Source organism: Mesocricetus auratus, unplaced genomic scaffold (assembly GCF_017639785.1).
Source record: "Mesocricetus auratus isolate SY011 unplaced genomic scaffold, BCM_Maur_2.0 Super-Scaffold_100010, whole genome shotgun sequence".
NCBI lineage: Eukaryota > Metazoa > Chordata > Mammalia > Rodentia > Cricetidae > Mesocricetus > Mesocricetus auratus.
In genome coordinates this window covers 47382298-47395902 of record NW_024429194.1, presented here as the reverse complement: position 1 = coordinate 47395902, position 13605 = coordinate 47382298, and the positions used below count along the sequence as shown (strand labels likewise).

The following is a 13605-nucleotide window of genomic DNA, read 5'->3' as shown; positions in this document are numbered from 1 at the left end:
TTTGGAAAGAGATAAATGGTCTTTGGTAATACAAAAAGGCAGCCTAGGTAAGCTATGAAGAGCAAACTGTTAAGCAGAGTTCCTCCATGGTTGTTGTTTTGGTTTCTGACTTGAGTCATTCCCCTGCCTTTCCTCATTGATGGACTACAACATGTGAGGTGAACACACACACACACACACACACACACACACACACACACACACACACACACACACACACACACACAAACCCTTTCCTCTCCAAATTGTTTTGGTTGTAGTCTTTATCACAGCGATGAAGAGTGTCACTGTTCACTGAAGAGGTCAGAGGAGGATGGCAGTTGTCTTCTTTTGGTGAACTCCACTTTACCCTGTGATAGTCTTTCTTTGGAAATGAAATTCACCTTTTCAGCTGGACTAGAAGGAGGTTGTCCCGTAAGCTCCTTCAGTCCACCTGTCTCATACTGCCATTCCTCCCTAGAACCCCCTCCTACTTATTAGTACTGGGGTTACAGACATTTATGGTCAAGCCTAGCTTCTATGTGGGAATTCAAACTGAGGTCCTTTTGATTGCATTAGAACCCCTCTTACCCATTTACCCATTTCCATGTGTATGTGGAGTGTTCCTTTAAGTATCTTCTGCAGAACTAGTTTGCTCATCAGTGAACAGACTTAGTTTGTGCTTGTCTCCAAATTTCCTTATTACCCTGTCATTTTGCACTGATAGGTTTAGGGCTTGAAATATATTGTTCTCTCCTAATATGGCATTTAGTTTTCCTGACAAAAGATCTGATCTTCTGTTTGGAACTTTTTGTCTTTATAAATAAGTTGACGTTTTTCCTTACAGCTTTTAATATTGCTTCTTTGCTTTTAATTTTTTAGTTGACTATAATATGTTGTAGAGATGTTGTTCGATGATCTTGTCTAAGGTTCTCCTATTTGAAGTCTGGTTTCTAGATTTGGAATATGTTCTGCTGTAATTTAATTGAATAGATTCTCTTTGCTTTACATGTTTATCTGAGTGTCTTCTACCCTGTGGATTCTTAGGTTTGCTTTTTAAATCCTATGTAGAGTTCTTAGACACTGTGGTCATAGTTTTTAAAAAATTATTATTATTGATAATATTTCAATGTAGTATCTCATTGACCTTGTTCTTCATTCATGACACTTTTTCATTTTGTGTGTGTTGGTGTGAAGATGTATGTATACAGGCATATGTGCAGATACGTATGCACTTGTGTGCACATGGTTTTAGAAGTCAACTTCAGGTGTCTTAGTTCCTCTGGAGTTGTCCACCTTTTTTTTTTTTTTTTTTTTTTTTTTTTGGTTTTTGGAGACAGGGTTTCTCTGTATTGTTTTGGAGGCTGTCCTGGAACTCACTCTGTAGACCAGGCTGTTCTCAAACTCACAGAGATCCACCTGCCTCTGCCTCCCGAGTGCTGGGATTAAAGGTGTGCGCTACCAACGCCCGGCTTGTCCACCTTATTTTTAAGATAGCGTCTCTTATTGGGTTCTGGGGCCACCTAGTTAAGCTTGGCTATCTGACCAAAAAGTCCCAGAGATTCTCCTGTCTCTACATTTCTAGCATTGGGATTATAAGCATTATGTTCTGCTTTTTATGTGGATGCTGGAAATTGAAGTCAGGTCCTCATATTACATGGCAGACACAAGTACTTTACTGACTGAGCTGTCTCCTCAGCACCTCCATCTGTATAGTACTTCCTAATAATAATAGCAGCAAAATAATGAATAAAAACAATTAGATGAGTAATATACAGTGGAAATAAAAGTATAACAGTATACATTAAAAACAAAGTGGGCAGTGGTGACACATGCCTTTAATCCTGGCACTCAGGAGGCAGAGACAAATGGATCTCTGTGAGTTCGAAGCCAGTCTGATCTACAGAGCGAGTTCCAGGATAGTCTCCAAAGCTACACAGAGAAACCCTGTTTCAAAAAACCAATAAACAAACAAACAAATAAAATAAATGCTTGACTAGGGAGAAATCAAGGAAGTAAAAAGATTAAAAAAATAATGACATACTGAAATGGATTCTTTTTACATCTTTGAAAATTGGAGTCTCCCAGTTATAAGCATAGGTGCCTTGAACCTCTGCAGCCCGGATTTTCCTATGGTTATACTGTTGGCTAAGTTTATATTGGAGAACTGTACCCTGCATAGCAGATCTTTCTTTATTCTTTCCCTTCTTTGTGTACCAGGACCCTCTGTTGGCCAGTCTCCTTTGTAGTCCCTGGGCTCTGCCATCCTCCTCAGATTACCCTCCAGTGTAACTAATGCTTTAGCTGGGAGGTAGCTCTCAAGTGTGTTGGGAATATGAATATGAGAGGCAACCACAACACACAGATCTGAACCAACTTATGGATGGCCTCTCTTAATGCTTTCAAGACCTCTGATTCTTCACCTCCTGGAGGGTTGTAGTTGAGGATATCAAGTACACTCCTCCATGAATGGGAGGTAATTGTCTTCAGAGGTTGATTTTTTTTTTGTTTTTGTTTTTATGGTATTTTTCAAGACAGGGTTTCTCTGTGTAACAGTTCTGACTGTCTTGGAACTAGCTTTGTAGATCAAGCTGCCTCGAACTTACTGAGATCCGCTTGCCTCTGCCTCCCAAGTGCTGAGGTTAAAGGTGTACACCACCACTGCGTGGCCAGAGGTTGGTTTTTATGCTGAATTGAGGTTCAGTATTCTCAGTTGATGAGATCCACTTCCAGCCTCTGGATAGGAGTATCTTTTTCTCTCTACTCCTGCCTGACCTGACCCTCCTGCTGACTGAATTTTTAAACTTGCTGGTGTCTGATGCTCCTGTCTCCACCGTTTCTCACTAAGTCAAGGTAAAAGCCTTGAGGCTATACAAGCAATATTAAAGCTTTTTATCCTGTAGTTGTTCTTTTTTGCTCAGGTCCTCATAGTAGCTCAGGATTTTATTATTATTTTTGTTTTTGTCCTCCCACCCCCACCCTGAAAGGGCCTTTCTGTGTAGTGCTGGCTGGCAGTGAGACAGGGTTTCTCTGTATTGCTTTGGAGTCTGTCCTGGAACTTGCTCTGTAGACCAGGCTGGCCTTGAACTCACAGATATCCCCCTGCCTCTGCCTCCCAAGTGCTGGTAACTCAGTTTTTAACAGTAGATTCTCAAATGATGTCTGTCACTGCCCTGTAAGTCATACAGAGTAGCAGGGAGGCATTTCTCTTCACTGCTGACGTATCCGCTAATTATCACTGTCTCACCAGAGCTTGCGACTCTATTTGAGGATTGTGGAAACAATGAACTTGTTTTCAGGGTAGGGCAGTCCATCTTTCTGGCTCAACTTTGGAAGGCAGCTCCTGCCTCCCCTTCCCTTGGCAGAAGTCTCAGAGCCTAGAGTTTTGCTCCCAGTCTTTTCCTCCACATTTCCCAAATATCCTTTCACTATCTCTGTTGACTTCTAATTTTCTTCTTCTATTTCTTTCTTTGGAATACAGTCTGTTTTGTCTCCTGTTCTAACTTTTTCTTTTTCATACTGCACCATCATACAGCAGTAACCTGTCATTTAACCTAGAAGTCCTGCATCTACAATCTTAGTGACAACCTGCTGGTGGGAGTATAGCGTTGGAATTAAAATGCTGCTGATAAGTAACTGGTTTTATGGTTTTTCCTTCTAAGTTTATAATAGTTTTAAGAGGACTTTATTTTACGCTTAGTTTGCTACAGAAGATGTTAGAATGGGCAGTCACAGAAAACAGAGATGCAAAGAGTAGTCCTGTAGCTGCTGAAAATGCCTTCAGACTCATGCTGATCATACAGGACTTTCTGCAGTCAGAAGGACTGGTTAATTCAAACATGTGGACTGAGAAGGTTAGTAATGACCTTTTGAAATTGCATTCTAAGTCCCAGTATAGTGGCTAAAGCCTGTGATCTTAGCATTTAAGGGTGTAATACAGAAGGATTGTCACAATTTGAGTCCAGTATGGGCTACATAGTTCCAGGTTACCCTGAGCTACAGTGTGATATGCTATTACAAACAAAACAAAATATAAATAGATAAATAATTTGGGTAGTTAAGTATTATTTAAAGAAAAATTTTCACCTTTTCTTTTCGGAGCATTAATGTTTAATTAAATGTAGTAAACACAGTTCTTTGTTTTTTGACAACTACATATTGAATTATTGTTGCAATATTTAATATTTACAGAGTGCTTAAGAAAAATCAGTACACTTTCAAATTGAGTGTTTTTATTTCTCAACTTTTCTTTTGTGATAGCTTTTAGAAGATACCATGCAGCTTCTCGACTGTCTGTCATTATGGTATTCTGAGAATCCAGTATGGGTAAAACTCTCTCAAATACAGCTCCAGTTGCTTCTAGAATTCATTGGAAGAGGCAGTTTGCAGGTATGTCATTTCTTTTCATGCTATTTTCTGTCTTCTCAAATATCATAGTTACTAATGTATAGCAAGATAATAATGCCTTTTCAGAGGTTTTTAATTATATGTATTTATCTTATATGCCTGCATTGTGCACATATGTTCCATGAAGGTCAGAGACCACTTGTGTGAGTCAGTTCTCTCAATCTACCACATGAGTTTTGGGGTCAAACTCAGGTCATAAGGCTTTCTGGCACACACCTTTCTCTGCTGAACATTTCTCAGACCCTCTTTGCGGTGTTTTTTGAGTCCCAAAAAATATTAGATCACTTGAAATTTCAATTTTGTAAGATCAGAAAGGAACATAAGAAGCAGCATTTAGTTATTCTCAGACCCAGGACACTGAGTTTGATGCTTCCTTTGTAGGGTTTACTCACAGATCATCTGCATTCAGTGTAGTTTGCTAGCTGCTATATAGCCTGCAGGGATATTTGTGAATGTGAAATTTAGTAAGTATACTTTTAGGGAAAATGATTTATGATCATTTTCCATTGAACTATTTTCCTGTTTTACTATCCAAAATTTTATACTCTAGTATATATTTGTTCACTTATCAAACACATTTATGTACATGCTAATTGTTTTTGCTAAATTTTAGAACTAAAGATAAAATGTATTCACAAAGAATATTACTCCTATTGTGAATTAAAATGTAGAGGGTTAAAAAAATTCCTCTGAAATTTGGTGTATCTTTTTTTTTTATTCTCATTGAGTACTTTTAATCATGAGAAATATTTGATATCTACTTCTGTTTGTTTATATTTGTGTATCTGTGAGAGAGAGCAAGAAAGACAGAGAGGGGAAAGAGAGGGAAAATGCACATTTGTGGCTCAGTATCCTATGGAGGTCTGAGGACAATCTTGGGTGTTGGTCCTCACATGTACCTGTATTTGGAGTAGGACCTTTTCTGTTGTTTACTGCCAGCTGGTCTGTGAGCTTCCGGGTCATCATACTTGCGGACTGAGCCATCTCCCTGACCCTGTATTCTTTTAGTATTCATTTTTATTCCTTGATACAGAGGGTTAGGATGAGGCAGAATATTAGTGCTGTTCTAAACTAGACATAATGTTGCTAAGAGTATGGAGAGGTTAAAATTTTAACATAAGGTTGGGCTTTTGCAAAAATATCTTTAATCCAATGGTTGTATTCTCATTCCTTCTTCTCAAACCCTTTCTTATTAGCTCTTTCCTCTTCAGTGCTAGAGATTAAATGACCAGAAATGGAGAGTTCTCTCTTGCTTGGGCTTGTGCTCTTAGTATGTATTTGCTCTAGGAAGTTTAAGGTTAATTAAATTTCTAGTTAAGGACCCTGACCCTTTAAATATCTGTATGTGTTCAAATAGTTAGGATTCCATGTAATAAAACTCAGAAATGATTTCATTGGGATTTGTTGTCTCTCTCAAATAATTGAGAATCCCTTAATTAAGATGCATTTAAGGCAAGATTCAGTTGGTCTAGTTATTTGCTATTCTCACCACACTGCTTAAGGATGCATATGACAATACGGTCTATTTTCAACTTCTTTTTCCCCAGAGGAATATAGTGGTGTTCCCTATAGTCATTGTTGGTAGATAGATAGTTCTCTACAATCTCTTGTGTTTCTGTTTAGTCATTTAACTAACTGCTCTTCTTATCTATTATTTTGTTGTTATTTGTTTCTGGATTTTTTGTTTGATTGTTTTGAGACAGGGTCTTTCTATTTATTTTTGGCTGTCCTGGAGTGGTTTTGTTTTATTTTGAGATGTGTTCTCTACATAGCCCTGGCTCTCCTGGAATTCGTAAAGAGTTTTTGTATAGTGAACAACTGTGGAAGATAGAAACCATATTTCTTTCTAGAACAAATGGCAAATCTGTTGACTGTCCATTATAATGAAGCTAATCCCTTTCTCTAAGAGATCAGTTGAATATTATATGGTACTGAGGTCTCCTAGATTGGGTGTTCCTCTCTGAGCAACTTTTCTGTCTAGCTTTGGGGCCTGTCCTGGAACTTGTTCTGTATACCAGGCTGGCCTCAGACACACAGAGATCCACCTGCCTCTGCCTCCCTAGTGCTGGGATCAAAGGTGCATGCCACTATTAACCTGGCCCATGTGAGGCAAATCTTTTGCTAGTGTTAAATGTTTGTTTTAATGCTCTTTAGTTTCATCTAACCTATTTTCTTCCAGGTTTGTGCAATGGCATCAGCTAAGCTAAATGCCCTTCTTCAGACCAAAGTGATTGAAAATCAAGATGAAGCATGCTATATTTTAGGGAAACTAGAACATATTCTAAGTCAGTCAATCAAGGAACAGACAGAAATCTATTCATTTCTGATTCCTCTTTTCCGTACTCTGGTTTCTAAAATTTATGAGCTTCTTTTCATGAACTTGCACCTGCCTTCTTTGCCGTTTACCAATGGAAGTGCTTCATTTTTTGAAGATTTTCAAGAATATTGCAATTCAAATGAATGGCAAGTTTACATCGAAAAATATGTAAGTTTTTAAAATGATTTTTAATGATTTATTTGTGTGTGTGTGTGCATGAGTGTATGCATGCATATATGTGCAGGTGTGTGCTGTACACATACAGATAAGAAGAGGGTGTGAAATCCCTTGGAGGTGTGTTTGCAGGATGCTACAGGATAAGTACTGGGACCTGAACTCCAGAGCTGTGATTTCTAAGCAAGCATTCTTTTAACTGTTGAGTCATCTCTCCATCTCATAGTGTTATCTTTTTTTAAGCAAGACTTTTCTGCTGATTTGTCATTTTTATAGAAGAGTATGTAAATTCAATGCATTCTTTCTTTTCCTCTTTTAAAATCTTAAGATTGTACCTTACATGAAGCAGTATGAGGCACATACATTCTATGATGGTCATGAGAGTATGGCACTTTACTGGAAGAATTGCTACGAAGCCTTAATGGTGAATATGCATAAAAGAGATCGAGAGGGAGGAGAAAGTAAGCTGAAATTTCAGGTAAAAACTATTGAACGTTTTCTAGATTGAGTTTTTCACATTGGCTACAAGTGTTTACTATTATATGAAAGAAATTCTACCCAGAAATTTGGAAACAAACATGGTTTAAAAATACTTAATAATTGGGATAAAAATGGTTGATCATTAACCATTCAGTAGTAAAACATGACATGTTATGATTGTGTAAAACACCTCATTAAGTTGAAAATCCCTTAATACATACTGTAAGGTGTCTTGATGCGCACCCCCCTACTTATACAGATTAATTTCAATTAAACATTTTAAATGTAAAAATTATTTATTTTTATTTGTGTGTGCATGTACCTGAATATGTGCTTTTCCCTGTGTCTGTGTAGGAGACCTGAGAGGTCAGAAAAGTACATTGAATCCCTAGAACTAGAGTTACAGGTAGTTGTGAACTACTGGGTTGGTGCTGTAACTGAATCTAGCTCTTCTATAAGAACAAGAAGCATTCTTAACCCCTGAGGCATCTCTCCAGCACTCTAATTAATAAATAAATAAAAGCAGAATAGAGAAAAATCAGTGAATCTAAAATTGAGTTCTTCAAAATGTTAGCAAAGTCAGTTAACTTCTAGTCAGCTTGACAAAGAGAAGTGAAAAATTACTTGCAGCAGAAATGAAAGAGGCAGTGTTGCTACTCAGATCCATCAATTCATGGTAGACAGGTTTTAAAACTAATTTTAAATTGTAGAGATAAACTGCATAGTGTTTTAGCTATTAATAAAGTTAAATGTATATACTTTCAAAAAGAGAAAATGCAAGGCCTGAGTGGTTTTACTACCAATCTTGCATGTTTATTTTTTGAAGCAGGGTCTCATGTTGCCCCTACTGGCCTTGAGCTAGTTTTCTGTATCTGCAAAAATGGCCCTTGTACTTTTAAATGGGTTTGCAACTGTTAGTGCATTTTTGTTGACTGCTAGGCACATATGCTACCAGCTATGCCACATTCCCAGCCTGTAAGCACCTGTGCTTACTTACCAGGCCAAGGTTAGAAGGACCACAGCAAAACTGAGGCTGTGACAATTTTACTGAGAGCAATCAGACTTTTTTATACCTTTATCAGAAACAGAATTTAATAGCAATTGTCAGGATCAATACAATTGTAGTTGCCAGGATATAGTGATGTTCACAAGCCATATGTAATACACAAGATTAATGTCTAACTCAGACCAGTTGTCCTGTCAAGTTCTATGCTTCCTTGACTACTGAGGGGACATACAGAGAAACACAAAGTGCTTCACTGCCTAAGGGAGTGCATCAGTCTCAAACCAGAAGTCCATGAGCCATGGACTCTAACCCAGAAAACCTATGGCACATGCCTCTCAGGCAGCTAGGCCAGGCCAACTCCATGGTTTCCTGCACCAGCCCACTACCAAACATTTAAGGAAGTGGGTTCACTTGGTTTTCATGGAGCTTTATGACTTCCCCAATTTTCTAAGCAGTGATCTGTTTTAGTTGTACCCAGGCCATTGATTTCATTTCTACAAGTCTGGTACCAGCTACAATTTATTGACAGCATGTTTTTCTTGAATTATAGCAGGTATTTTAGATTTTAATCCCTTTTTTGGGGGGGCAATCTTATGTATCCCATAGTGGGCTCAAACTTGATGTAAACTTCTGGTCTTCCTGACTCTACCTCCTTAGTATTGGGGTTACAGTCATGGGCCATCACATGAGGTGCTTGGGAACAAACTCAGCTTGTTAGGCTCAGAAAGAGATATCTTTTACTGACCTATTTTATCAGCCATAATGTGTGTCTGTGTCTTTGTTATTTTTCCTTCTTGTGAGTCAGAACATAACTGAAATTCTACTGTCATCCAAGACAAATACTGTAATGAATAAGAAAATCATGAGGTTACCTCCTCATACACCATTTTTATTGGTCAGATTTAAAAAATTGTAAATATTACTCATTGTTCCTTTTGCTGTTTATTTCAGGAGTATTTTATAGAGCCATTTAATCGAAAAGCACGTCAGGAGAACTTGAGGTACAATAATATGATTAAACAACTTAGCAGTCAACAGTTGGCTACATTTCGACGCTGGAAGGCAATTCGACTATATCTTACATGTGAAAGGGGACCTTGGGCTGAAAGGTAGGTGCTTATTTTGTCTTTTTTTTTTTTTTTTTTTTTTTTTTTTGGTTTTTCAAGACAGGGTTTCTCTGTAGCTTTGGAAGCTGTCCTGGAACTCACTCATTAGATCAGGCTGGTCTTGAACTCACAGAGATCCACCTGTCTCTGCCTCCCGAGTGCTGGAATTAAAGGCTTGCGCCACCACCGCCCAGCCACTTATTTTGTCTTTTAGAACATAACAATACATTTTAAACTTTTAAGCCATTTCTTTATTCCAGTTCTTTAAAGAGCGCTTTGAGTTTTGTCTTTTGATGAATTGGTTTTGTTGGGATGAGTAGAGGCTTGAAGTTTGTACTTATGTGTTATTTATCATGTGGTTAGTTCTCCTTTTACCCTGACATTACATGTATTAGACTCCCGTAGTTCTTTGTTTTGTTTTGTTTCAAGACAGGGTTTCTCTGTGTAGCTTTGTAGACCGGGCTGTCCTCGAACTCACAGAGATCTGTCTGCCTCTGCCTCCTGGGATTAAAGGTGTGCACCACCACCACCCTACTGACTCTAGTACTTTATAGAGTACTTCTGCCTCATTAAGCTAGAGTTGAAGTTATGTACTTCAGCATTTTACAACTTAATACTCTGTCACTTCTGTTTGGTGTATGTGTTTTATAACCCTTATTTTTAAAAACTAGTAAAGTAAACCATTTGTTTATCTTCTCAACCAGCTAATGAAAGGATAAACATGTAGTTGTTTGCCACCTTTGGGCTGCTATGATCTGTGCTGCTGTGGGCAGTTATGTCAAAATTTTGGTTTGAGAGCATACTTTTACTCCTTCTGGGTATATAATACAAGTGCAACTGCTGAGTTGTATTTCATGTTTAACTTATCAAAGAATTGTCACTTCCACATCTGTTGCGTCATTTTATACTTTGAGTATGAGTGTGTTTTTCAGTTTCACCACATTCTAACCAATGCTTTAGTCAATTTCTAATAGTTCAACTGTCCCTCCAGTTGTGTAATTTTTGCGCCCCAACCCCCCAATAACTAACAAAGCTGAGTACTGTTCCATGTGCTTGTTGGCCTGTTTCCTTTGCCTAGTCATGCAGCTGAGTGGATTGACTTTTTGTTGGTGTTGTGTATTAGCATGTGTGTTTTCCCAATAAGTGAATTTTAAATATGTAGGTGATTTTTTCACTGTCTTCAGAGTGACCTCTGTTGTTCAAAAACTATCAATTTTAATGAATCTAGCTTGGTTTTTTCTTGCATGCTTTTGATAGTGTATTTAGGAAAGCGTACCTAAGTCCAAGGTCATAAAAATTTACCTTTTTCTTCTAAGAATTTTATTGCTTTTCATTCATTTGTAATTATCTTTATTTGTAATAAAACTTTTAAATACTATTATGGTCATGAAGCTACATTTAACAGTGAAAGAATAAAGTAATCAAGCTAGAAGTCTTAAAGTGTTCAAATCTTATTTCTCTATCATTAAACTGCATGGCATCTTGGGTAAATAATTTAGGCTCTCTTAGATTCATCATATATATATCGTGGTTAAATATGCTCATTTAATTTTCTTTAAAGTTGTCCAGATAATAAATATAAACATGTAAATTTGTTCAAAAGTAATAGCGAGCATATAAAGAATATTAGGTATAATGTGTTATTTGATTACATTGTGTCATTATATTTTGTTCTTATTCATTCCCTACTCCACTGCTTTCTTTACAATTTACACAAGTCTTTATTTTTGTAGTGCTAGTAATCAAACCAGGGCCTTGTGCATGCTAGGTAAATGCTCTGTCCTTGAACATTGTAGAAAATGGTGTTAAACAATTGTGAAATTCTTCATACTTTCTTCAAACAGCCAATCTTTATAATTTTAAATAACTTTACTTTTTCATTGTGAATGTTTCTAGGAAACAGAATCGAATTCACTGGAAATTAGCTAATGTAGAAAATTACTCTCGCATGAGACTTAAGCTGGTACCAAATTATAATTTCAAAACCCATGAGGAAGCTAGTGCCTTAAGAGATAATTTAGGTGAGTTACAATATCTATTTTAATAAAGAGAAGATATTGATTGAATGCTTATTACTGTTTGTTGCTTTAGATGTTTACTTAAGGAAGAGGTGTAGTGCTTTAAAGTGTATGTTTAAATGGGTATATGAATTCAATGTTGTTAATTTTGACCTAAATCTAGGATGACTGTGTGTTTTCATTGAATGTAACTTTCTAAAGAACCAGTATTTTCACTATTAAAGTTTACTGTATTTCATGGAACTGTTACGTGTTTTAATGAGAAATCATGTCTTCTCCCTTAGACTATTAGATATAATTAGCTTTCTTTCCTATCCTTTAATTTATGACTTTTATAATCTGCTTTTAAAAACCCCTATGTCCTTAATGTCTTAGATGTGCCTTGTTCTAGAAAAAAATATTTCAGAATATTTAGCCAAGCAGTATTTCAAGGGGTTTCTATAGCTTTGTAGGAAGTTCTCCTTTATTACTTGCCATTTTTTCCCTTTTGAAGAAAAATCTGTGAAATATTAAGTATTTCTTGTGATGAGTTCGTGGCACCAACAAGTTTACCATGTCAGAATTATTGTCCCTGTCGCCGCTTCTGTACCAGTTGTGTCCCATGACAGGACAGGAGATGAAACGAGTGCCAACTTTTAGGATTTTCCATTTAACATATTGATGTGTTTGGTCCTACAAAACTGAAGAAGTTCATAGTGCCTGTAATTTAGGGTTCTGTAAAGTAAATCAGATATTGGGATTTTTCCCCCTTAATGCAATGTAATATTTCTGTTCATGATACAAACATTAACTGACTATATCTTACATAGCAACACACAGTTATATAAGCTGCTATGCTTTTGTCACTATACTGGGACTTGAACACTTCAAAAATTGACTGTCCTCATCACGTACTCATGCCCCCCCATCACTTCAATATGGTAGTTGTTTAAATTGAGTTATTTTCCTGTTACTTTTTAAGAAATCCTTCTCTAGGAAGTTCCCACTCCTTTTCCTTCTCATACTTTTACAAATGATTATGGGTCTGAGTTTACAGCCTTTTCTTTTATCTCAGTTGTTTTAAATTCAGGAAAACCACTGTCCTTTCAACTTTTTTCATCACAGTTCAACTTACTGAGGCCTGGTTTTTTATTCTCCCCATTTTGCCCCCAAATCCACTAGGCACGTCACTTGTTCTTGTTTAACTGACATTTGGACAGTCATGTTGGTTAGACCTTGTGGGTGTATTTTGTGATGTTCCCAGTAGATACACTCTCATGGCAGACCTTTGCTCCTGCAGTCTTCCAGCCTTTTCTGAGGTGTTCCATAAGCCTTTGGGAATTGTTTCATAGATGTATCCATTGGAATTTGGCTCCACAATTCTGTAGTTTGATTGCTTGTGGTTTTATGTGATGGTCTCCATCTGTCACAAAGAGAAGTTTCCTTGATGATGTATAAGGACTACACTTACCTGTGAGAATAAGGACAAATATTTAGAGTATAAATTATTAATGCTGGTTTGGTAAACTGGTAGTTGTAGATTCTCTTCCAAAATCCATGATTCCACTATCCCTGGGTAGTTGGCTAGATTTGCAGTTCCAACCACAGTTTCTCTCTTGTTGAGTGGGTCTTTAGTTCAATTAGAGAGTTGTTGTGTGCCACTATTGCACTCTTAGGATTATTATGCCATGCTGGTTATTGTGATTCATAGATACCAAAGCTAGATACGACTTTTAGTTGCTTTCCTCTGGAAACTCACATGGCGTCTTCTGGTACCATGACACCTATTTCTGAGGGAGGAGGCTTTCCAGTCAATTCTATCTCTGGGGCCTCTGTGCCCGGTTTTTGAAGTGCGTGGTGTCCTCAGCAATAGGCACTTGCTTTCCTTATCTCCAGAAGACAACCAAGGGCAGTAGTAATATCCTATAATGTTTGGGAGTCTCTTAGACAATTCTGACCAACAACTAAAAAAATTGGAAGTCAAAGGAACTCCAACTTCTCATGCCTGGTGTTGGAGTTTTTGTTATTTTAGCCTTCTCTTTATTTCTGTATTTATCTCCCCTTACCTAATTAGAGCCCCCCTTCCCCTTTTCCTATTTCCCTCATCAGATCACTTGTATCCTGCTAGTATCACCTCTG

The 13605-nt window shown here is 37.3% G+C and overlaps 1 protein-coding gene across 2 annotated transcripts in view; it reads left to right on the top strand.

Annotated features, from left to right (window-relative positions):
• Nbeal1 (neurobeachin like 1) overlaps positions 1-13605 on the top strand; it is a 154772-nt gene that overhangs the window by 95080 nt on the left and 46087 nt on the right. For both annotated transcript variants that reach the window (XM_040753510.1, XM_040753509.1), the window contains 6 exons: positions 3680-3833; positions 4240-4368; positions 6566-6871; positions 7206-7355; positions 9315-9472; positions 11366-11490. In XM_040753510.1, coding sequence (XP_040609444.1) covers positions 3680-3833; positions 4240-4368; positions 6566-6871; positions 7206-7355; positions 9315-9472; positions 11366-11490 — 1022 coding nt within the window. The remainder of the gene's footprint in view (positions 1-3679; positions 3834-4239; positions 4369-6565; positions 6872-7205; positions 7356-9314; positions 9473-11365; positions 11491-13605) is intronic.